Consider the following 25,388-nt stretch of genomic DNA (forward strand, 5'->3'; position numbering starts at 1 on the left):
CATAAATATCGTCATAAATATTATACAAACAGGTTCACAACAAACTTAACATATGGCTAAATAATTTGTATAAATACAAAAGTTCTTTGTATTTTTATATGTATATATATATATATATATATATATATATATATATATATATATATATATTAATACATCTTCAGAAGGAGTTTTATAAGTCAAGTATTGGACATATATAGGCAGGAGAGAATGGTGGAATGAGGTGAGGTACAATAATATATATATATATATATATATATATATATATATATATATATATATATATATATATATATATATATATATATATATATATATTATACTGTATAAGTGGTGGGAATTAACAAATAAATTACAAGAACAACAACAAGAGTCGTGAGTGTGAGGTGGGTCTAGTGACTGCCTCACCACACAAGGTCCACCTCTCAGTGTGACCTTCCAGTGGTCCATCTTAATATCACTCTTCATCTGTGAGAGTAATATTCTCCAGTACATTTACATAGGACTGCTACAGAATATATTTAACTCAAATTAAAATGCATAATTTCGTATATTACAAGTTGTATGAAGCTATATCAGTATTTTGTAATATTTTTGGTCAAACAAGATAGAGAATAACTTAGGTGTGAGGTCACGAAAACCTATTTCCTTTATTGATCACATGACCCGCGAGTGAGCTGAACTCATCACCTCTCTGAAGCCTCAAGAAATTTTGAGTCTCACTTCAGTTCTATTTTCTCTTGAGGATTCGTCTGACCGAAGCTCGACCCATTTATTAAGGAGAACTGATCTCATAGAAAACAGCAGACTCCTGAAGGCCTACTTCTAGCAGACCTTGTCCATGTTGAAGAAAAAGTCAGAGTGCTTTTCCGTCAGGTGAATGTTTACTATTGTGTGGGGAGCGGTCGTTATGGCCGCTCTGCGTATTAGTGGCTTGATATATTGTACTTATCTTACCTTCAAGTTCACCACTGTTCATGTATCACATGTCTGTACATTTTCATAAAAAATATTATTATTATTATAGTTTGGATATTGTGAATGAGCTTCATAAATTAGTAGCGACAAATTGTATCATGCACATCAGGATTCCAGCCGCGAGTATTGAAAGGTGATCGAACTCAGAAAATAGGACAAGCTCCGCAGTATTTGATAATCAGCATTGTTAGTGAGTGGTAATACGACGCTGGTACTTCACGTCAGGAGGTCGACGCTGGTACTTCACCTCAGGAGGTCGACGCTGGTACTTCACCTCTGGAGGTCAACGCTGGTACTTCACCTCAGGAGGTCGACGCTGGTACTTCACCTCAGGAGGTCGACGCTGGTACTTCACCTCTGGAGGTCAACGCTGGTACTTCACCTCTGGAGGTCAACGCTGGTACTTCACCTCTGGAGGTCGACGCTGGTACTTCACCTCAGGAGGTCGACGCTGGTACTTCACCTCAGGAGGTCGACGCTGGTACTTCACCTCAGGAGGTCGACGCTGGTACTTCACCTCAGGAGGTCGACGCTGGTACTTCACCTCAGGAGGTCGACGCTGGTACTTCACCTCAGGAGGTCGACGCTGGTACTTCACCTCAGGAGGTCGACGCTGGTACTTCACCTCAGGAGGTCGACGCTGGTACTTCACCTCTGGAGGTCGACGCTGGTACTTCACCTCTGGAGGTCGACGCTGGTACTTCACCTCAGGAGGTCGACGCTGGTACTTCACCTCTGGAGGTCAACGCTGGTACTTCACCTCAGGAGGTCGACGCTGTCACTTGGTGGTAACCGAGAGTTCTCAAGCACCACGTAAAAGATAAATTACCCAATCAACGGTAACATTGTTTAAGTTACGTCATGGAAGTAAGGCAGCACACAGCGCTGCGTCACGGTCCTCAGTTGACCCCGGCCACTGGCAGTTGGCCGCACGCCAGTTGAATGGGGCATATCTAGCGCCAGAAAATTACCGGTTACTATTTACAGGACACAACAAATGAGTTATCTAGTGCCGTCTTGAGTGATCCACTTCAGGTATTTGAATGTGCATGTGTGAAGAGGGTGTGTCATGTTACAAGTAATGAGGTGAGCATTGTTTTGTTGTAAATATATTCATTACTCGGGACTAGGCTAATATAAGCCATGAACTTGTAGAGTTATTTTCGAGAGATAACACTCTTATCCCAGTGATTATAAATTATTTTAGATCATTAAGAGTTTGTTGTGATTTTCTAATGAACTATAATTCATTCGTTAATATAACAATATTAACGGGGGGGGGGCACACAATAACAATGTTTTACACACCATGAGAAACCCGAGGAAGCCACAGTTTACATTTACGAGCTTAACATTGGAGCTTATGAGAGTCGCTAAGACGAGTAGAGTCCGTAAGTGTTCAGTGGATCCTGGCACACATTTAAGATCATATAGCTTAGGAAAGAATATGCGAGAGAAAGTTTTAATTTGGCTATAAACTAGGATGCTTACACCCACATTCAGCAACTTTTGGGTTTGGCTTGAAAGTTTACATTTTCACAACTCGACTTCACTTCTGACTCGATCTCTGGCAATCTGTCTACAACGAAATACCGAGCGTCGTAAGCTTGACTGCTGCTTTTGTTTTTAACATTTTGAAGATCAACTGTTGTGTTGATACAAGACTGAGGGCGGTGTTAGACATGTTGGATGATGCCCAGGAGTATGGGAACGTAATACAAACAAGACTAACGAGGTAACCAATCCTACAGGATAAGAGTTTCCAACAGCTACAGTAGGATGATAAACACTTGGATGTACACTTCTGGAATCCTGCAAGCTAATCAATGTGTGATTTCCAGAACGTGTGTGTGGGACGAACCATCTCCACGAGGGTGTGGGTGAGCCGTCCAGAAAGACCGCGTCGTTGGGGAGCAGGTGTTGCCTAGAGCTCTGGCACGGTTGGACAGGAGTACTTGTGGCAGGACTGAGAGAAGCCATTCTCGGCCACCTCGTTCAAGTGGTGCAGCTGGTCGACGTACCGGGGACTGTAGGGAACCCATCTGTGGGCAGAATGGTGGTGTGTTACTGGTAGAACACCCAACCCTTGGTCCTGCCTCCACCCCCCAACCCTAGACCCTGCCTCCACCCCCCCAACCCTAGACTCTGCCTCCACCCCACCCACAATAAGAGAAGTATATTAGAGACAGGAGCAGGTACTCAACGGGCTCACCAAAGCCCGTGCTACTTTTAACTTTTTGTTCCGAGTAGCTGAATCTAAACTAACGACAGGAGCAGTTACTGACCTTCGGAGGTAGCCGGCCACCTTGAAGATCATGGAGGAGACGGTGAGGTACTTGGAGGACTTGTCGGGCGTGAGGCAGACGATTCTCTCCAGACAGGAGTTGTCGTGGCTGGCCTCCCCCAGCAGCCACGCCAGCAGCAGCAGGATGTCCTGTCCCACACCACACCAGGTTTAGCCGCGTATGAAAGAATTACGTGAACATTGTACAGTAAGACTAATGATCACAGACAATATTTAGAGTGAATAATGTCATTGTACGAAACTTATTAAGGTACTCATAATTAGCATAACATTTCTGACGTTGCTTCCATTTTCTATTAGAGAGGAATGTTTTTCTTGTGCAGAAAGCGAGTCACAACAACGGGGCTTAACATTACACAACCAGCCCACATATCTGAAATTGTCGTCAATTCTTCATTCTCTGATTTGTGGCTTTGGGGTCTAATTTGTTTATTTCATTTTTCCAACGCTTTACCCGCCTCTGTAGAGACATGTGCGTTGTCAGGGTCACCCCTCATACACCATTAATTCATTCTCTCTTTTGTCACCACAGGCAGGTGCAGGAGTAGACGAGTCTGACTCCTGTTAGCAAGGTTTGAGCTTTTCCTTCACGTATTTATCTTAAAATCCTTACCCCTATTCTTCCCCTGAAACACAAGGTTTACAACCACTTTACCAATTACTGATAAGTGAATAGGGGAGAACAGTTGAGGATTCGATCTGGTCACCCCCTCCCTGGCCAGGGCTCGAACCCAGACGAAATCAGTAACGGGGCAAGTGTATTAGAACTATACCCTCATTCTCTCTCTCTCCCTGTCCAACCATTTGGGCTGGACGGTAGAGCGACGGTCTCGCTTCATGCAGGTCGGCGTTCAATCCCCGACCGTCTAAGTGGTTGGACACCATTCCTGCCTCCCGTCCCATCCCAAATCCTTATCCTGACCCCTTCCAAGTGCTATATAGTCGTAATGGCTTGGCGCTTTCCCCCTGATAGTTCCTTCCTTCTCTCCCTCCCTGACCAGCTTACCTGCTGGTCGACTAGTCCAAGGTAGGTGTGTTCCTCATCCCTCCTAGCGATGGTCTCGCCGGTGATGAAGTAAGGTGTGGAGATGACGACGGTGATCCAGAAGCAGATGATGATGAAGACGATGTAACCAACGGGCCACCTGCCCAGGAGCGCTGCTGACGTGGCCGCCACGTTGGGCGTGATCAGTCCGTCCTTGGCGGCCGGCGACGGCGCCTCCAGGCAGTCTCCGTTGTCGTCCTCCTCGCACCCGGCGTCAAACTGTACACACACACACACACACACACCAAGGTAAGGTGAAAGGTCAATAAGTAAAGACTATCTCCAGAGATATCCTGGGGTTGACTGAGGACTTGGTGTGTGTGAGACTGAAGGTAAAGCAGAATCCTCTACTTGTCTGAAGTAAACCCTGAAGTCAAGCCCTAAGCGTCCCAAGGGTCACGTCCCAATGGTCGCGTCCCAAGGGTCACGTCCCAAAGGTCACGTCCCAAGGGTCACATTTCAAGGGTCACGTTTCAAGGGTCATGTCCCAAGTGTCACGTCCCAAGTGTTACGTCCCAATGGTCACGTCCCAAGGGGTCCCGTCCCAAGGGTCCCCGTCCCAAGGGTCACGTCCCAAGGGTCACGTCCCAAGGGTCACGTCCCAAAGGGTCACGTTAATGTACAGTAAATGTAATATTTTGGAAGTCTGTCCTGGGAGGGAATTTTAACTGGAGCAAGGGGTTAACTGAGAGACTTGATACACCAGAGGATCCGGTACTAACATGACCTACATCGATTAAGATTCTGTAAGGGATTGGTATCGGTGAGATGAATAATGGAGCAGTTTCACGCAACATTGAAGGAGACAGTATTGATGCAATCTGTGAAATTTGAAAAGATTGCAGAATATTATGGAATTGATTCCTACCGAGGATTGAAGGATAATTGCTTCAATCATGCACTAGATGATTCCAGATACAAACTGAGGATAGCAACACAGGGAAGGCGGGTCTGTGTAGAGGACGAACAAGATATCTCAAGAAAGGGAATCTGAGGTGAAAGACATTTGAGGGGACGATAACAGCCGGACACAGGCTGTTATCGTCCCCCCAAATGTCTTTCACCTCAGATTCCCTTTCTTGAGATATCTTGTTCGTCCTCTGAGCATGACTTGACATGCTCACCAGAGATGCATATGAAAATGGTAGAAGTAGAAGCAGAACAAAGAGAGATCAGGATAGCAGAGATTGAGGCCCAGGAAGAGAGAAAACTATATTATCAAATAGAAGAGAAAGATCAGAGATTGACTAAAAAAAGTAAAAGGATGTAGCAAAGACTGAGGCACAGAAAGCTCAACTGGAAAAGAAGAACACTGATAATTGAACAGCTTCCTGGGAGCACAGAGAACTGGCCGAGAGTGGCCTCAAGTCCCACTACGTGACGCGGTTGGTAGTGCTCATAGGAGACTGTAGAGAGTCGGATTTTCAGTAACGCTCACATAGAGAAGTATTTGTCAGCATTTTGAACGTGGCAGAACTGGGAAGGCCGCTGCGAGACAACTAGACAAAGCTGACTAATTTACTGAACGAAGGAGAGAGAGAGAGAGAGAGAGAGAGAGAGAGAGAGAGAGAGAGAGAGAGAGAGAGAGAGACAGAGAGCTAGACAAATGTCAACATTGATGAGTGTAATGACTCTGAGGTTACGAAGATGTCATTTTATGGTCGTTTGATCTTGTCCTACAGAGTTACAGGAAAATATAGATGTGATTTATAAGGAGAGTGTAGCAAATCTTCATGATTCCAGTGTTGTGATCGACTATAATAATTAACTATACAAGACAAGGGCATATAAGTTCTACTTTACCTAGGCAAACACTTCCTCCGGCTCTGGGGACATGCTGGACATTAATTTAATAACTTCTTCCCTGATAACCACTAATCACCATGACCTATTAACCACCTACATAAATTTCTCCAGGTGTAGGTAAAATATGGAGGTCTTCTCTAGTAAATACAAAGTACTTATTTAAAATTCCACCCATTTATTTGTCATTATGAGTTACCTGACCTGCTGATCAACGGCCCAGTCTTCTCCCTAACCCTTGTTGATATATCTGAATATAAATCTTTAGTCTTTGCTCTGTTCTAAGTGTATCATAATTTATATAGGATTCTTATTCCTGTTTTAACATTCTGATAAGGTTCTTTAGCCTAGTGATTATTCATTTTGCCCAAATGTTATTTGAGCTAATCAATTTATATGGTTTACTACGCTCTTCTGAATTACTAAAATTTATAAATTTATTATAATTGGAATTGACATCGTAATCCATTGTCATGTCACCCACCGCTAAGACGTGACGTGACGTGATTCACGTCACCTAAGAACAGCCCACCTTCCATTTTCAGATTCAGCTAATCTATCCATTCCAATAAACCCTTCAGTCTTTCAAATTCAAGTTTTGGGAAATCTAACGCCCTGACAAAGCTTTCTCTCACACTACGTTGCTGTGCTGTGTTAAATATCATTTCTCATGGATAACTATTTCCTAATTTGTTGCCTACTTCTATATTGTCTCTGTTTGCCAGGGCCAAAGCCAGAGTATCATTGTTTCTGTCGGGTTCAGCAACACACTATAGTAGACAGCAATCTTCCATCAGTATCAGGAATTCAGCCTGTGAGTTACCTGTTCCTAATTTTCAACTAATCCCCCCGAGGTTTAAGCCCTCCCGGTCGGCCGAGCGGACAGCACACTGAACTTGTGATCCTGTGGTCCCGGGTTCGATCCCGGGCGCCGGAGAGAAACAATGGGCTGAGTTTCTTTCATCCTATGCCCCTGTTACCTAGCAGTAAAATAGGTACCTGGGTGTTAGTCAGCAGTCACGTGCCCAGCCTCTGTATACCTCGTATACCCCGTTCCCTATATAAACGGGGTATACGTGCTTCCTGGGGGTAGAGGCCTGGTCGAGGACTGGGCCGCGGGGACATTAAAGCCCCGAAATCATCTCAAGATAACCCCCCCCCCTCCCAACACACACACACATATTACTGTGTCTTTATACCATCTATCTCTTCGAAAATTGGCTTACTGTCCGATTTATTTAGACGAGGGAAGTGTATATTATTCCTGTTACGAGTTTATCACTCCCTCACACCTCCCCAGCAACCCACCCCACCTCACACCTCCCCCAGCAACCCACCCCCCATCACCTTCACCCCTCACACCTCCCCAGTAACCCCCAACCCCCCTCACACCTCCCCAGTAACCCCCCTCTCACCTTCTCGACGATCCTGGGCTCGTGGTCTTCGACAGTGATGATGGTGACCTCGTCGTCCGAGTCGTTGAGGTCCGCCAGGTAGGGCTCCCGGGTCGTGGCCTCCGCCCCGCTCTAAGAGACACATAAGTCATCTGGTTCACAACACACACATTCTCAGATACTCGGCTAGATATATAGATATACCAAAGCTCAGGTCAACCTCTATAAACAATATATCTAAACTGTGAAGTTGAATATAGTTTATAAGGTATACAAATGTTGCCTTATGAGGGGTGACAACACAGCCGCTCACAGGGCGAGAATGGGGTGCGTGAGGAACTAGCCGATAATGGCGGGAACAATAACAAATTCTGGGAACATGGCGTGTTAACCTTGGCCTAGAGCGGGGTATTGTTATGGGTACCGGCGCCATACCAGCAGGCCAGGCTGGGTCACACCCAATAAACCATGAAAGTGCCCAGCCTAGGTGCTGGGGCACTGCCCCAAGCAGCGCCCGCCAGCCTGGGTATGAACCCTTACGGGTGAGTGCCGCTGGAGAACTAACCTTCTCTTCCCGCTGGTTGGTCATCGTGGACTTGGTGCCATTGACGGCGGCCGGGGAACTGCTGTTAACTTCAGTGGTTTTGGCTTCACTAATTTTGGCGGGACTGGCGGCGGCAGGAGACAGGAGGGCCAGGAAGAAGTCCCGGACGAACCTGAGGAGGCGCTAGGCTTACTGTCTCGTATACACATGTGTGTATATATGAATACATTGTTAATAAATCGGATATATGCACCTGTCAAATCTGGGGTCGGGGGGGGGGGGGGGCGTACAGGTGACTGTACCTGGGGTGAGGAGGGGGTGGGGTACATACAGGTACACCTGGGACTGTACCTGGGGTGAGGGGGTACATACAGGTACACCTGGGGACTGTACCTGGGGTGAGGGGGTACATACAGGTACACCTGGGATTGTACCTGGGGTGAGGGGGTACATACAGGTACACCTGGGGACTGTACCTGGAAGCAAGAGCTCACCTTGGAAGTGTTTACTCACAAAAGGAATTCTGTTATTAAGGAATCTGACATAGCAGGAAGCTCCCTATATAAACAGACTGTGGGTGGGAACTCACTTGAAAACGGACACAATGTTGATTGGTGGTAAGCCGAACCCACCAGGCCCCAGCGACATTTGGGCTTCAGCTCCCGGCACCGGCACCACCACCATCACCACCGCCAACACCGCCGCCGCCGCCACCAACACTCGCATCCTGTCAATATCGAGACGGAATTTAATAATACACTGTGGTACACAGGTACTCTACAGTGAAGGTTACTGGGCACTGTGGTACACAGGTACTCTACAGTGGAGGTTACTGGGCACTGTGGTACACAGGTACTCTACAGTGAAGGTTACTGGGCACTGTGGTACACAGGTACTCTACAGTGGAGGTTACTGGGCACTGTGGTACACAGGTACTCTACAGTGAAGGTTACTGGGCACTGTGGTACACAGGTACTCTACAGTGGAAGTTACTGGGCACTGTGGTACACAGGTACTTTACAGTGAAGGTTACTGGGCACTGTGGTACACAGGTACTCTACAGTGAAGGTTACTGGGCACTGTGGTACACAGGTACTCTACAGTGAAGAAAGAGGACAAGAGGTCATGTTTAAGTGGTTAGTGAGGCTCAGGTTGGACCCAAAAGCGACACAGAGTGAGGCCGCCTCACCTGACACCCGGGGCGGGCTGCTCGCGGGTCATGACAGGTGGGGAACCTCTGCAGCAAGAGGCGTCAACACACTATATACACCACGGGGTATTAAACTCGGTAATGCGTCTTCTATCAATCATATACTAAATGGCTTACTCGGCGGTGCCCGGGTCGACCATTGCGACCGTCCTCCCCCAGACATATTCATCAATTTTAATATACTGTGTATTAAACATTGTTTTGTTTTCGTATATAAATTAATATTATTATACATAAAAATTCTATGTTAGGCGTAGGTTAGGTGTTTAGGTTCTGTTGGCGATTATTTGTATTTGTAGTACGTGGGTGAAGCATTTATAGAATTGTGGTTCGAACAGAGGACGTGAGCGAAGCACTTCTGGAAGTGTTCGAACGTCATCAGTTGTGAGTTCGTGTGTAAACCGCTTTTCATTCATAAATAGAGGGTTTGGCGGCTGGATTAACGAGCTTGGATCTCTGTATGCGAGGACGGGGCTGCTTTTTAAGAGTTGGGTGCCCGCGTCGACCCGGTGCTTGAGTCGACCCGCGCACCTAAAGGTTGCACCGTGGGAGGCAACACTGCAGCCCGTCCTCGTCAACAAAGGGCAAAAGTGGTTCCATGCACCCGCCGAACCCGCTGTTTATGAATGAAAAACGGTTTACACACGACACACAAATGATGACGTTCGAACACTTCCGGAACAAGTGCTTCACTGACGAAGTTTGTTCGAACCACAACGCTGTAAATGCTTCACCCACGTACTACAAATAAAAATAATCGTCAACAGAATCTAAACCTCCTAACCTAATCAGTGCCTATATATGCACAATATGCTAATATATAATAATATTAATTAATATTAGAGAAAATTCCTGTCTTGAATGAACAGCATGTTAAAATTGTTGAATGCGTCTTTGGGGTCGACCGCTGGATGGAATGGACTTGGTCTGGGCAACGGGTTGAACACTGACCCATTCTCGACTCACAATCGAGAATCACGGGTTCGAATCCCAGGCGGGACAAATAATAATTCAGTGTATAATTGTATTATGGTTGGACGCGTTTCCTATCAGCAAAATTGTATGGACTCTACCATCCACTTTCCACTTATTTGGAAAGGAGGTTGCAATCGGATCACACCACCTTTTAATGGGACCAATGGGGTCGACCCCGACCCACCCATGTTGGTCACCTACCCTACAGTACTCACCTTGTAAAGTTGGGCGAGGCTAGCCACAAACATCTACTCTCTTATTTTAGACAGACAGACATTCACTCTTACCAAAGAGCTACTGAAGGCTCAATAAAATGCATCAATTAAGAGATGCCTTACATCACAGTTATCTTGATCAATGTAGATCGGGTTTGTTGACACAGTATGCTCAATCTGACGTTACTGAAGCAATGTTTACATTATTACCAAGTAGGAAGGAGGAGAGGAGAGAGAGAGAGGGAGAGAAAAGAGAGAGAGAGAGAGAGAGAGAGAGAGAGAGAGAGAGAGAGAGAGAGAGAGAGAGAGAGAGAGAGAGAGAGAGAGAGAGAGAGAGAGAGAGAGAGTGTGAGAGAGAGAGAGAGAGAGAGAGAGAGAGAGAGAGAGAGAGAGAGAGAGAGAGAGAGAGAGAGAGAGAGAGAGAGAGAGAGAGAGAGAGAGAGAGAGTGAGAGAGAGAGTGAGAGAGAGAGAGAGAGAGAGAGAGAGAGAGAGAGAGAGAGAGAGAGAGAGAGAGAGAGAGAGAGAGAGAGAGAGAGAGAGAGAGAGAGAGAGAGAGAGAGCATAAAAACTGGTACAGCAACTTTGCTTTTTATTTAAGATGGGTTAGGAAGTGGTTTGTGTGAGCGGTGAGAGAGACCTGACCCATATCTGGTGTGGAGAGATGGGTACTGTGATGTGTCCTGTGTTACTGTGATGTGTCCTGTGGTACTGTGATGTGTCCTGTGTTACTGTGATGTGTCCTGTGTTACTGTGGTGTGTCCTGTGTTACTGTGATGTGTCTTGTGTTACTGTGATGTGTCCTGTGTTACTGTGATGTGTCCTGTGTTACTGTGATGTGTCCTGTGTTACTGTGATGTGTCCTGTGGTACTGTGATGTGTCCTGTGGTACTGTGATGTGTCCTGTGTTACTGTGGTGTGTCCTGTGTTACTGTGGTGTGTCCTGTGTTACAGTGGTGTGTCCTGTGTTACTGTGATGTGTCCTGTGGTACTGTGATGTGTCCTGTGGTACTGTGGTGTGTCCTGTGTTACTGTGGTGTGTCCTGTGTTACTGTGGTGTGTCCTGTGTTACTGTGGTGTGTCCTGTGTTACTGTGATGTGTCTTGTGGTACTGTGGTGTGTCCTGTGTTACTGTGGTGTGTCCTGTGTTACTGTGGTGTGTCCTGTGTTACTGTGGTGTGTCCTGTGTTACTGTGGTGTGTCCTGTGTTACTGTGGTGTGTCCTGTGGTACTGTGGTGTGTCCTGTGTTACTGTGATGTGTCCTGTGTTACTGTGATGTGTCCTGTGTTACTGTGATGTGTCCTGTGTTACTGTGGTGTGTCCTGTGTTACTGTGATGTGTCCTGTGTTACTGTGGTGTGTCCTGTGTTACTGTGATGTGTCCTGTGTTACTGTGGTGTGTCCTGTGTTACTGTGATGTGTCCTGTGTTACTGTGATGTGTCCTGTGTTACTGTGATGTGTCCTGTGTTACTGTGATGTGTCCTGTGTTACTGTGATGTGTCCTGTGTTACTGTGATGTGTACTGTGTTACTGTGATGTGTCCTGTGTTACTGTGATGTGTCCTGTGGTACTGTCATGTGTCCTGTGGTACTGTGATGTGTCCTGTGTTACTGTGATGTGTCCTGTGTTACTGTGATGTGTCTTGTGTTACTGTGATGTGTCCTGTGTTACTGTGATGTGTCTTGTGTTACTGTGATGTGTCCTGTGGTACTGTGATGTGTCTTGTGTTACTGTGGTGTGTGCTGTGTTACTGTGGTGTGTGCTGTGTTACTGTGGTGTGTCTTGTGTTACTGTGATGTGTGCTGTGTTACTGTGATGTGTCTTGTGTTACTGTCATGTGTCCTGTGTTACTGTGATGTGTCCTGTGTTACTGTGATGTGTGCTGTGTTACTGTGATGTGTCTTCTGTTACTGACATGTGTCCTGTGTTATTGTGATGTGTCCTGTGTTACTGTGATGTGTCCTGTGTTACTGTGATGTGTCTTGTGTTACTGACATGTGTCCTGTGTTATTGTGATGTGTCCTGTGTTACTGTGATGTGTCCTGTGTTACTGTGATGTGTCTTGTGTTACTGACATGTGTCCTGTGTTATTGTGATGTGTCCTGTGTTACTGTCATGTGTCCTGTGTTACTGTGATGTGTCTTGTGTTACTGTCATGTGTACTGTGTTACTGTGATGTGTCTTGTGTTACTGACATGTGTCCTGTGTTATTGTGATGTGTCCTGTGTTACTGTCATGTGTCCTGTGTTACTGTGATGTGTCCTGTGTTACTGTGATGTGTACTGTGTTACTGTGATGTGTCCTGTGTTACTGTGATGTGTCCTGTGTTACTGTGATGTGTGCTGTGTTACTGTGATGTGTCCTGTGTTACTGTGATGTGTCTTGTGTTACTGTGATGTGTCCTGTGTTACTGTGATGTGTCCTGTGTTACTGTGATGTGTCCTGTGGTACTGTGATGTGTCTTGTGTTACTGTGATGTGTCCTGTGTTACTGTGATGTGTCTTGTGTTACTGTGATGTGTCCTGTGTTACTGTGATGTGTCCTGTGTTACTGTCATGTGTCCTGTGTTACTGTGATGTGTCCTGTGTTACTGTGCTGTGTCCTGTGTTACTGTGATGTGTCCTGTGTTACTGTCATGTGTCCTGTGTTACTGTGATGTGTCCTGTGTTACTGTCATGTGTCCTGTGTTACTGTCATGTGTCCTGTGTTACTGTGTTGTGTCCTGTGTTACTGTCATGTGTCCTGTGTTACTGTGATGTGTCCTGTGTTACTGTCATGTGTCCTGTGTTACTGTCATGTGTCCTGTGTTACTGTGATGTGTCCTGTGTTACTGTGATGTGTCCTGTGTTACTGTGATGTGTCCTGTGTTACTGTGATGTGTCCTGTGTTACTGTGATGTGTCCTGTGTTACTGTCATGTGTCCTGTGTTACTGTCATGTGTCCTGTGTTACTGTGATGTGTCCTGTGTTACTGTCATGTGTCCTGTGTTACTGTGATGTGTCCTGTGTTACTGTGCTGTGTCCTGTGTTACTGTGATGTGTCCTGTGTTACTGTCATGTGTCCTGTGTTACTGTGATGTGTCCTGTGTTACTGTCATGTGTCCTGTGTTACTGTCATGTGTCCTGTGTTACTGTGATGTGTCCTGTGTTACTGTCATGTGTCCTGTGTTACTGTCATGTGTCCTGTGTTACTGTGATGTGTCTTGTGTTACTGTGATGTGTCCTGTGTTACTGTGATGTGTCTTGTGTTACTGTGATGTGTACTGTGTTACTGTGATGTGTCTTGTGTTACTGTGATGTGTCCTGTGTTACTGTGATGTGTCCTGTGATGTGTTCTGTGTTACTGTCATGTGTCCTGTGTTACTGCCATGTGTCCTGTGTTACTGTGCTGTGTCCTGTGTTACTGTGATGTGTCCTGTGTTACTGTCATGTGTCCTGTGTTACTGTGATGTGTCCTGTGTTACTGTGATGTGTCCTGTGTTACTGTGATGTGTCCTGTGTTACTGTGATGTGTCCTGTGTTACTGTGATGTGTCATGTGTTACTGTGATGTGTCCTGTGTTACTGTGATGTGTCTTGTGTTACTGTGATGTGTCCTGTGTTACTGTGATGTGTCTTGTGTTACTGTGATGTGTACTGTGTTACTGTGATGTGTCTTGTGTTACTGTGATGTGTCCTGTGTTACTGTGATGTGTCCTGTGATGTGTTCTGTGTTACTGTCATGTGTCCTGTGTTACTGCCATGTGTCCTGTGTTACTGTGCTGTGTCCTGTGTTACTGTGATGTGTCCTGTGTTACTGTCATGTGTCCTGTGTTACTGTGATGTGTCCTGTGTTACTGTGATGTGTCCTGTGTTACTGTCATGTGTCCTGTGTTACTGTGATGTGTCCTGTGTTACTGTGATGTGTCCTGTGTTACTGTGATGTGTCCTGTGTTACTGTGATGTGTACTGTGATGTGTCCTGTGTTACTGTGATGTGTCCTGTGTTACTGTGATGTGTCCTGTGTTACTGTGATGTGTCTTGTGTTACTGTGATGTGTCCTGTGTTACTGTGATGTGTCCTGTGTTACTGTGATGTGTCCTGTGTTACTGTGATGTGTACTGTGATGTGTCCTGTGTTACTGTGATGTGTACTGTGTTACTGTGATGTGTCTTGTGTTACTGTGATGTGTCCTGTGTTACTGTGATGTGTACTGTGTTACTGTGATGTGTACTGTGTTACTGTGATGTGTCCTGTGTTACTGTGATGTGTACTGTGTTACTGTGATGTGTCTTGTGTTACTGTGATGTGTACTGTGTTACTGTGATGTGTCCTGTGTTACTGTGATGTGTCCTGTGTTACTGTGATGTGTACTGTGTTACTGTGATGTGTCCTGTGTTACTGTGATGTGTACTGTGTTACTGTGATGTGTCCTGTGTTACTGTGATGTGTCTTGTGTTACTGTGATGTGTCCTGTGTTACTGTGATGTGTACTGTGTTACTGTGATGTGTCTTGTGTTACTGTGATGTGTCGTATGTGATGGAAGTCCAGTGTGGTGGTGGTCCAGTACAGTGTGGTGGTGGTCCAGTACAGTGTGGTGGTGGTCCAGTACAGTGTGGTGGTGGTCCAGTACTGTGTGGTGGTGGTCCAGTACTGTGTGGTGGTGGTCCAGTACTGTGTGGTGGTGGTCCAGTACTGTGTGGTGGTGGTCCAGTACAGTGTGGTGGTGGTCCAGTACTGTGTGGTGGTGGTCCAGTACAGTGTGGTGGTGGTCCAGTACTGTGTGGTGGTGGTCCAGTACAGTGTGGTGGTGGTCCAGTACAGTGTGGTGGTGGTCCAGTACAGTGTGGTGGTGGTCCAGTACTGTGTGGTGGTGGTCCAGTACTGTGTGGTGGTGGTCCAGTACTGTGTGGTGGTGGTCCAGTACTGTGTGGTGGTGGTCCAGTACTGTGTGGTGGTGGTCCAGTACTGTGTGGTGGTGGTCCAGTACTGTGTGGTGGTGGTCCAGTACAGTGTGGTGGTGGTCCAGTACAGTGTGGTGGTGGTCCAGTACAGTGTGGTGGTGGTCCAGTACTGTGTGGTGGTGGTCCAGTACTGTGTGGTGGTGGTCCAGTACTGTGTGGTGGTGGTGGTGGTTGCCTCCAGGGGGCAATACTGTACCTGTTTTCCACCTGAACACTTTCTACTGGTGTGGAGACCCACAGATATACAGGTCGTCACCCGTCATCACCCGTCATCACAGAGCACCGTGGGTGACGACTGGTCATCCTGGGAGGCCGCAGGTTATCGTGCTTCATTAGGAGTCATCACCATGGATGGCTACACGGTGTAGTGGCCATGATAAATTCAGTGTATCGACGGTGTACCGTGGATAGAGCCCCACACCGTGGACACACTGCACCGTGCGTCTCCCCACGCACGTACATCAATAAAAAAAAGTCTCAATGAACCATTTTCTTCTGCGAATTGGTTGCTATCAAGGAGCCTCGACCCCAGAGATGCCTCAGCCGAGGCACGGTTGCAGTGGGGCGGGCCGCTCCCGCCCGCCGGGCATGATATTTGGCTCCCCACACTAAACACATTGTTATTAACATATCTCTGTAGTGTTGTCATGGCTGCTGTCTGTACGGCGGCTGTACACGGGTATACAGACGCGTCTTGTCGCTCTGTGGCGTGGCTGCTGGTGTAATTGTGTTTTTGTTCTGTAATTTACTAAAATACATAATAAAATGCTAAATTAAAATAGTTTTAGTTGTGTATGTGCTTGTGTGTGTGTGTGTGTGTGTGTGTGTGTGTGTGTGTGTGTGTGTGTGTGTGTGTGTGTGTGTGTGTGTGTGTGTGTGTGTGTGTGTGTGTGTGTGTGTGTACTTACATAGACATGCTCGCTTAGATATGCATTCAGGGTCAAGGATTACCACCCTGACTGTCTCTCGATCTCCAGTTCCTGGTCATAAAATGCAATGCAATGATTTGTATTCCTGATGTTTTTCCTCGCCATAATACCTCTGAAAAAGGCTTTATGAGCCCCGCCTTGACATGCTCCTCTTGTACAGCTCATTCCACTTGTTGGTGACTTTATACATTACAGCCGCGTTTCCCGCCATATTTCTCCGCCTCGTCGGCGTCCTCAGCCGCCACCCGCGTCCTCTGCTCCTTCAGTTCAGCATTTTGAGTATTGCCTCTTTTTTTTCCAGTCTGGCAATTTCCCTCGTTATTTTATGTTATTATATAACAACGTTGTGAGTTCTGTTAGTCAGTCGGTGTAGGTGAGTTATCTTAGTTCTAGGACCAGTCAGAGTGCCTACTTCTCAACTTTCTCTAGATTTATTTTGGGTGTTTTTAGGTGGGGACTTCAGGTCGGGCTGCATATTGAACAGTTCGTCTTGCATAGGTTGCAGATAAAGTTCCGAAGATCTAGGTACCCGGAGGCTACTCTGACATTTGACAACATGACTTCTGCTGTGGTCCTCGGGTGCCAGGTGTGGTCCTCAGGTGTCAGGTGTGGTCCTCATATGTCAGGTGTGGTCCTCGGGTGCCAGGTGTAGTCCTCGGGTGTCAGGTGTGGTTCTCATATGTCAGGTGTGGTCCTCAGGTGTCAGGTGTGGTCCTCAGGTGTCAGGTGTGGTCCTCAGGTGCCAGGTGCGGTACTCTGGTGTCAGGTGTGGTCCTCATATGTCAGGTGTGGTCCTCAGGTGTCAGGTGTGGTCCTCAGGTGTCAGGTGTGGTCCTCAGGTGTCAGGTGTGGTCCTCGGGTGCCAGGCTCTTCCTCCCATTCCTCTTCTCATTGCTTAGCATTTGTCGAGTTGAAGTCTAGCAGCCAGGTGCACCCAACCGTTCTGTAGCCTCTCGCAGCCTTTCTCTCTAATATTTATCGCCCGCAAACATGGATTTATCTGAGGCCCAATATCTCAAGTGTCCTTGACGGAGACAGATAGCCAGCGGCCTGTCAAAGGTTCGAATTCAAATTTAATTCAAATTCAAATGTTTTATCCATAAATGTATGTACATTTACAGCTGGGTTAGTTTACACAAATTTACACTAAATTGTTTACCAAAGAGAAAGTCATTATAGCACCATAAAATGTAATATCTATAATTATATATTGTATATTCAACATTTATAATCCACATTTATCAGTGGTATAAAGATCATTAAAGTTGTCAAATTCACTCAGAAAATATGTTGCTAACAACTCCCATTATTACCGAACAGTTTTTCCAGCTGAAATCTATACTGAAGTATTGTCTTCTTCAGGAACGGCTTCGGCGGGTAGGCGGTTCTATAGATTTATAACCATATTTCCTGTTTTCTGTCCTACGTTATGGCTTGTTTGGCTTGATGCTGTTGCCCCTTGTGTGTTAAACTGAGATTTAATGAAGTTGTCTGGATTACTGTGTGGATTAGTATCTTCCAACTTGTCCAGTATAGTGAAGATCTCGATAAGATCAGCCATTTTTGTTTTCTGGTTTGTAGTGTTAGTTCTGTGGCCCTCAACTGTTCCTGGTCTGGGAGTCCGCTTAGTTCTGGGATGATTTTAGTCGCTCTGTGCTGAACTTTCTCCATATATGTTCTTCTATAAAGATGGGGATTCCCTGTTTGGATACAATCCAGGTGAGGACGCATCAGAGAATTGTACAGCTGGATAAGCACTTTATTTTCCTTGAATTAAAAAGAGTCGTTTGAATAATCCTGGGGTTTGGTTGGCTTTTTTTTACTGCGGTTCCGACGTGTTTAGAAACTTCATCAATCTGGTACATGGTAGTGTTGTTCATATGTTAGTTGTCATGCGCACTACATGCAATGTTTTGCATTTTCAATGTTGAAATGCCTTTCTAACCGTCAGGTGTCTAATGTATAGAATCCCTACCTGTGTATGTGGTGGAGAGGTTTCTTGCCTATCAACCATTAAGTAATTGGATTATAGGTTCCAGAGCCTATTGGACTGTGAATTGCAACAAATGCTTGTGCCCTCCAGACACAACCATCACCTCGGCCCCACCAGATGACCTCAGTATAGCCTATATGGCAACACCGCGCGCCGGCAGCCTCCTCAACTTGTAACATTCCTGGCCAGCACACCCGGCCGGATATGGGTACGGTAGTGTACTCTTGTACTCTCCTTTCACAGCACCTGAGGGCCCACCGTCAGCCACACACCTCGCCGGGTTATGAATGAGGCCGGAGTGACACACACACACGTCAGGCACCCCGCTGGCAAACATGTTTCACTTAGTTGTTTTAATTAATAGAAACATGAGCCTGGCCCTCGGGACACAACAGTGTTTGAGGCGTCGTAGCGCCTGAGGTCGGCTGCCAGGTCACTCAACGCCAGCACCCGCCACGCCTCCCTCACACACAGTGTTGATACAAGGTGTTTACCTCGTGTTGTTGGTGGTCTCGCCTCTCTGTACACGGGACGTGGTTGGTGGTAGTGACTGGTGTCGTAGGTGAGACAGTGTCACCATGAGTGCCCTCTACCGTAGGTGCGTATTACAGTCACCTACGAGCGGGTCGACTGTTAGCCACCGCAAGTGACCCACTTTTCTAGGCGGGCCTCCGGCGGGCTCCACGCGGTCAAGGTCAAGGTGCACCGTTGTCTTATTATATAGTGAAGCACATTACCTGGCTCATGACTGTGTTAGTGTGTCCCAGCCACCGCCCCAGCCGCTACCCTAGCTCCCAGCTACGATTTACAACCCTAACTAGGATTCAAACTCCCAGCCATAACCCTAGTCAACATTCTGATCCCAGCCAGAATGTTGGGGGGGGGGGACCCACGATCCTGGGGACCAAGCTCACATTAGCGACCATGGAGACAAGTGTGAGTCCATATAAGGAAGAGGGACGGGAGGACGAGCGACCTCGTCCCCCCGTGACCTTCACCTTGATACTGGGACTCTTGTAACGGGACCTCTGCCCTGCCCCCGCCCATGTCATCCCCACAACACCCATCCTCACCACTTCCTATCCCACACATTAAATCTCCTTCCCTCCCCCCAGTCTTCTCTTCCTCAATCCCTCCGTCAACGCAGGAAGGTTGGAGGGAACGAGAGGCGGTGGAAGGGTGGGAATGAGGGAGGCCAAGTTGGTGACCTATGTACAGGTCACCTCCAAGAGACACGTCCCCCACCCACCCACCACTAGGACACACGTCCCCCACCCACCCACCACTAGGACACACGTCCCCCACCCACCCACCACCAGGACACACGTCCCCCACCCACCCACCACTAGGACACACGTCCCCCACCCACCCACCGCCACGACACACGTCCCCCACCCACCCACCACAAGGACACACCAGTACCATGCACATTGAGACAGTTCCAAAGGAGGGCAACATTCACACTAACAGCGCACACTCTTGTAAATCTACACAACATAGGAAATATAGGATAGATTTATTTTTACAAAACTAACTTTTGAAATTGGTAACTAGCTATTCAACCAGTCTTACAGTAGGTGTAGTGCACATGGACTTCTCTAAATCTAGAATGAAAACCCGGTTTAAAAAAAAGATTGTCCTAAACGGAAATGAATTTGACTCGATAAATGTGGTGAGTGGAGTGCCGCAAGGTCCCATCTTGGGGCCAACCGTTTTTGCCATATATAATAGATGAGAATATTACAAACCACATCATCAAATTTGCAAATAACACTAATTTCTAGGGTAAAGTGAGCAGTGAAATCGACACTGAAGCCTTACAAAGCTACAACCGAACACCACAGATGCCGATATTTCTTAAAACATGGCACTCGTGTCGATCCCGACTGGCCTATGATATTCACACACTCCACATGTATCAATCTGCAAAGTTGGGTGAGGCTAGCCCGAAGCATCTGGCCTCATACTTCGGACACAGACAGACATTGTATTTTATATAGATATTTTGCCACAATATGTGTCACCGCTCTAACTGTAAGTTGTAAGTCTTATATGGCTGTGCACGTGTCCACTTCAGCTACAACTGTAATGAGTTGTATAAATCACTTACAAATAAAGTAGTAGCAACAGCAGAAGTAGTAGAAATAGTGGTAGAAGTAGCAACAACCGTCACATGAGGTTTTGAGAGGTTTTGGGAGCGCTGCCCCCTGCAGCTGGCCTGAGGTCAGACTTCTCTGGTGGTCGTCTGATCAACCATGAGGTTAGTGCTGCTCGCAGCTCTCAATCAACACTAACCACAACAGCCGCGATGAACCGGAACAGCCTGCAGGAACTTGTCAACTATTGCTATAATGTTTCTACCTTTGTTACAGCAACATATCACATATTTGCTGACAGGATTTTATACTACCAACAATGGATTTTGATTATTCCTATAAATGATATTTGTTGTTGTTTCAGTATAAGTAGCATTATTAATATTAGTAGCGGTATTAGAAGTAATCGTAGCAGTAGTAACAATAGTAGTTGATGTGGTAGTAGACCGGCAGAGGTAGTTAATTATTCACTCGTATACAAAATACATAATGAACTTCACCATCACTAAAATTATATTTTCAGTTTCCCACACACCTTCTTCCATCAAATATATGAAATATTGCGGGAACAAAAGTTAATGTTTTCAAGAGGCCATTGGACAAATTCCTGCAGGAAGTGTCGGTTCAACTGAGTTGTTGTGGACATGTTGGCCTGCGGGCCTCTGCAAGAAATTCTGGCCCCAGGCCAGGCTTGGGGAGTACAACTCTCAAAATCGACTACAGGTCAACGAAACCGCCATAGTTATCTTTGTAGATCTTGATAGACTGTGTGAGTCATGCAGCACTACTCAGCAACCTCAACATATTAAGAATTAGAACAGTTTCGACAGAGGTTAAAAATCATACGTTTTGCAAACGACACAACTTATATATCGCAGGTAAAGACTACGATATTCTTAACAACACGTTAAATACAGAACTAGGAAAACTTCACCAATAGTTTGTGGCTACCAGACTTTCCCTTAATATTAGCAAGACTTATACCAGGGACCAACTTAACAATTAATAATGAGGCTGGTAGCTAGCGAAGCCTCACGCGTGGTCCTCAGTGCACCTCTTCACGAACAACTCAACTTTACCATCTAACAGGCAAAAATAATTAAAATGTACGCTTTTCCGGTACTGCTGTTCTCAGACTCGTTCTCGACTGACAATCGAGAATTTCGGGTTCGAATCCCGGGTTGGACAGAGTGATTGGACACGTTTGCTATCACCTAATGCCCCTGTTAACCTAGTGGTAATTAGGTACCCTGGAGGTAATCAGCTTGTGATGTTTGTCCCTTCCAAGCGTTATATAGTCGTAATGGCTTTGTGCTTTCTCCTGATTTACATGGGGAAACACACCCAACCCCACAACCTTACATTGTTGTGGGGTTGCATCCTGGAGATGCAGATTTACTTCAAACTTTTCCAGCATATTTCAAAGAGTTGATAGTTGGAAGGATTGCGACATTCTATATCTTGGTTTTCGAAAGACTTTTGATGCTATACCTCATAAGAGACATCAAAAAGTTGGATGCTCACGATATTGGAAGAGTTATCCTAAGTTGGAGCTAGGCTTGGTTATCACGTAAAAAGCGGAGAGTTAGCATAGATGGAGTCCGTGTGCGAAACTATTATAAGTGAGGTGTACCAGGTCTCTGTTCTGGAACCTGTTATTTATCATATATATAAACGATTAAACACCAACATTTGTTTGCAGTTACAGCCCCGCTCCTGTTCCAGGTAAGTTCTCTACGGGCTCACCATAGCCCGTGCTACTTGGAACGTTTTGTTCCAAGTAGCTGAATCTTAAACAACAACAACAACCAACATTTGTAAATTTGCTGAAGATACAAAAACAGAGCTGGAAATAAATTCGAGACATAAAATCGCTTCGAGAAGATCTACATAGGCTTTCAACACGAACGAAAGATTAGCAGATGCAAAATCATGCAGTTTAATTTTGAAAAATATAAAGTAATTTTAAAATCCCTATATTATTACCTATAATTAAAACAATAGAGTAATTATAGCTTAGGTAATAATAATAGAGTTCCCATAAATCACCTGCAAAATGTTGAAAGCGCGAAGTTTGGAATACGAGAACACTATAAGATTCGCGATTAATTCGCTTTGTCATGAGTGGGAAGCCTATGTATAAATATATACAGGCGATGAGTCACAATAACGTGGCTAAAGTAAGTTGACCAGACCACACACTAGAAGGTGAAGGGACGACGACGTTTGGGTCCGTCCTGGACCATTCTCAAGTCGATTCCAATCGACTTGAGAATGGTCCAGGACGGACCGAAACGTCGTCGTCCCTTCACCTTCTAGTGTGTGGTCTGATCAACTATAAATATATACTTGAGGCTTGCATGGAGGTCCACAAAGGTCGCGCTACTGACTCTCAACAGGATATGACCCTCAATAGTTGCCTAACTTCCGGGGTACCTATTTACTGCTAGGTGAACAAAGGCATGAGGTGGAAAAAATCGTGCCCAACCATTTCTGTCCCAGTCAGGAATCGAACCCGAGATCCCTACTTGGGAGTCGAGAATGTAACCAAAGGGGTAGAAATAGCCTAAGCTACTCTATCCATTTGAGATGTATTTTTGCTTGTCTCAATAAACATACTTGAACTTCAGAATGTAGCCAACCGTACTATGAAACCTTAGTAAGAAACTTAAGCCAAAAAATCAATCCATAAATGAATGGAATAAGACAAATAGGACTGATTTATTTAGAAAAACATTAGCAATTAAACCTCTAATGTTACTCCTCAGCTTTATCTTGCGTTGGTTAGGCCCCGCTTAGATTATGCAGGTGACCTTAACAACAGTGCAGCAACTGCTGCCTGAGCAACAGCAGCACAACAGTGACTATGGTACAGGGGGACAAGGTGTTAAGGACAAGGACCCAGAGTGATAGAAACTTCATCTGGTGGAGTCAGTCCACGGAGCGTTGCCACACCTGGTGGCCACCATTAATTAATACGCTCATCTTCCCTTCACGGGCCACTATGAATATGTAACTGGGTATGTATATCTCAAGTAGCCTGGTGCAGCCGGAGTGGTGAGGCTTCCCACGTCTTGTGCCTGGGGTTAGTTAGCCTGGTGTCCATGTGGTGCCTGGCGTTAGTTAGCCTGATGCCCATGTGGTGCCTGGCGTTAGTTAGCCTGGTGCCCATGTGGTGCCTGGCGCTAATTAGCCTGATGCCCATGTGGTGCCTGGCGTTAGTTAGCCTGGTGCCCATGTGGTGCCTGGCGTTAGTTAGCCTGATGCCCATGTGGTGCCTGGCGTTAGTTAGCCTGGTGCCCATGTGGTGCCTGGCGTTAGTTAGCCTGGTGCCCATGTGGTGCCTGGCGTTAGTTAGCCTGGTGCCCATGTGGTGCCTGGCGTTAGTTAGCCTGGTGCCCATGTGGTGCCTGGCGTTAGTTAGCCTGGTGCCCATGTGGTGCCTGGCGCTAATTAGCCTGATGCCCATGTGGTGCCTGGCGTTAGTTAGCCTGGTGCCCATGTGGTGCCTGGCGTTAGTTAGCCTGGTGCCCATGTGGTGCCTGGCGTTAGTTAGCCTGGTGTCCATGTGGTGCCTGGTGTTAGTTAGCCTGGTGCCCACGTGGTGCCTGGCGTTAGTTAGCCTGGTGCCCATGTGGTGCCTGGTGTTAGTTAGCCTGGTGCCCATGTGGTGCCTGGCGTTAGTTAGCCTGGTGCCCATGTGGTGCCTGGCATTAACTAACTAGGTAGTCCTAACTTCAAACGTCAAAATATGCAAAATAACGGTACACACATATATATATATATATATATATATATATATATATATATATATATATATATATATATATATATATATATATAATATATATATATATATAATGTTAATACTTAAAAGTTAAGAATATGTAGCCCCAAGTGACCAATATTGTGCAATAACAGTCATTTGCTACATAATTGACGTGCTCTCAGCCCGCTGCTTGTCTTACCTTCTTAATTGTTGGTCTACAGGAGTGTTGACAAAGTCTGTAGTGCGTGCGTGCGTGCGTGTGCGCGAGCGTGTGCGTGTGGTGCCAAGGTGTGCCCGCCTTCACTGTGACCCTCACACTGGCCCGCTGGCCCGCTGGCCCGGCCCCACAACCCTGCCGTACGACAACCCTGACTCTCTCTCTATATATATATACCTCACTGCCAAGCGGCGACAGTAACATTATACACCAGGACGGTTTATTATGTATGTTGGAATAAGAGGCTCTTCATTCAAATGAATACTGTATGTTAAAGAAGATAAAGTATTTTTTAATTTGGCGTTATATGCAGTTTTATGAGTGGTGAGTTAAGATCAGCGCCCCCTGGGAGACATCAATGCAGCAAGAGAAAGCATTCAGAGCCCCGTGCCGTTACCTAGCGGCTCACTCTGGGAATATTCATGACTGCTGTCCTCGGTCATGGTAAACACATCACCCAGGCTCCTAAAACACCTGTCCTCGGCCATACTAAACACGTCACCCAGGTCCCGAGAACACCTGTCCTCGGCCATACTAAACACGTCACCCAGGTCCCGAGAACACCTGTCCTCGGCCATACTAAACACGTCACCCAGGTCCCGAGAACACCTGTCCTCGGCCATACTAAACACGTCACCCAGGTCCTGAGAACACCTGTCCTCGGCCATACTAAACACGTCACCCAGGCCCCGAGAACACCTGTCCTCGGCCATACTAAACACATCACCCAGGTCCCGAGAACACCTGTCCTCAGGCACAGTAAACACACCAGAACTCATGAACACCACAAGAGAAACAAATATACGTATCATATTCCACGGGTGCGATCGGGTGGCTGTTCCGTCAGTTCTTATATATAGTCCTGAGTTGAAGCAGATGATTGAGTGATTCGTATATGTAACTTTACTAAGTGGACCTTTACTGTGTGTGTATATTTAACTAAATATCATAAATGAAAGGACACCTCATATGCT

The 25,388-nt window shown here is 46.2% G+C and overlaps 2 protein-coding genes across 2 annotated transcripts; both read right to left on the reverse strand.

The window, feature by feature from the left end:
• Positions 1–95: 95 nt before the first annotated feature.
• On the reverse strand, positions 96–24,531 carry LOC123764380 (uncharacterized). The gene is made up of 7 exons (XM_045752102.2): positions 24,397–24,531; positions 8,659–8,796; positions 8,091–8,241; positions 7,547–7,657; positions 4,290–4,547; positions 3,264–3,412; positions 96–3,020 (listed from the first exon to the last, which is right to left on the reverse strand). Exons 2-7 carry the CDS (start codon positions 8,793–8,795, stop codon positions 2,903–2,905), a joined length of 924 nt encoding a protein of 307 aa, XP_045608058.1. The 5' UTR covers position 8,796; positions 24,397–24,531; the 3' UTR covers positions 96–2,902.
• Positions 1,370–2,662, reverse strand: LOC138358302 (RNA-binding protein 12B-like). The gene is made up of 2 exons (XM_069316155.1): positions 2,572–2,662; positions 1,370–1,713 (listed from the first exon to the last, which is right to left on the reverse strand). The coding sequence occupies exons 1-2, from the start codon at positions 2,660–2,662 to the stop codon at positions 1,370–1,372; spliced, it is 435 nt and encodes a 144-aa protein (XP_069172256.1).
• Positions 24,532–25,388: the final 857 nt, after the last annotated feature.

Source organism: Procambarus clarkii, chromosome 82, assembly GCF_040958095.1.
Source record: "Procambarus clarkii isolate CNS0578487 chromosome 82, FALCON_Pclarkii_2.0, whole genome shotgun sequence".
NCBI lineage: Eukaryota > Metazoa > Arthropoda > Malacostraca > Decapoda > Cambaridae > Procambarus > Procambarus clarkii.

Bases quoted from the DNA above. Each gene is read 5' to 3' on its own strand.
- LOC138358302 (XM_069316155.1), bottom strand. From the start codon at position 2,662: ATGTCTAACACCGCCCTCAGTCTTGTATCAACACAACAGTTGATCTTC. The intron at 1,714-2,571 runs GTATTTCGTTGT...GTTGACCTCCAG, and splicing joins AGTCAAGCTTACGACGCTCG to AGGTGAAGTACCAGCGTCGA.
- LOC123764380 (XM_045752102.2), bottom strand. From the start codon at position 8,795: ATGCGAGTGTTGGTGGCGGCGGCGGCGGTGTTGGCGGTGGTGATGGTG. The intron at 8,242-8,658 runs GTGAGTTCCCAC...GCGCCTCCTCAG, and splicing joins AACATTGTGTCCGTTTTCAA to GTTCGTCCGGGACTTCTTCC. The intron at 3,413-4,289 runs GTAAGCTGGTCA...GGTGTGGGACAG, and splicing joins TTGGACTAGTCGACCAGCAG to GACATCCTGCTGCTGCTGGC.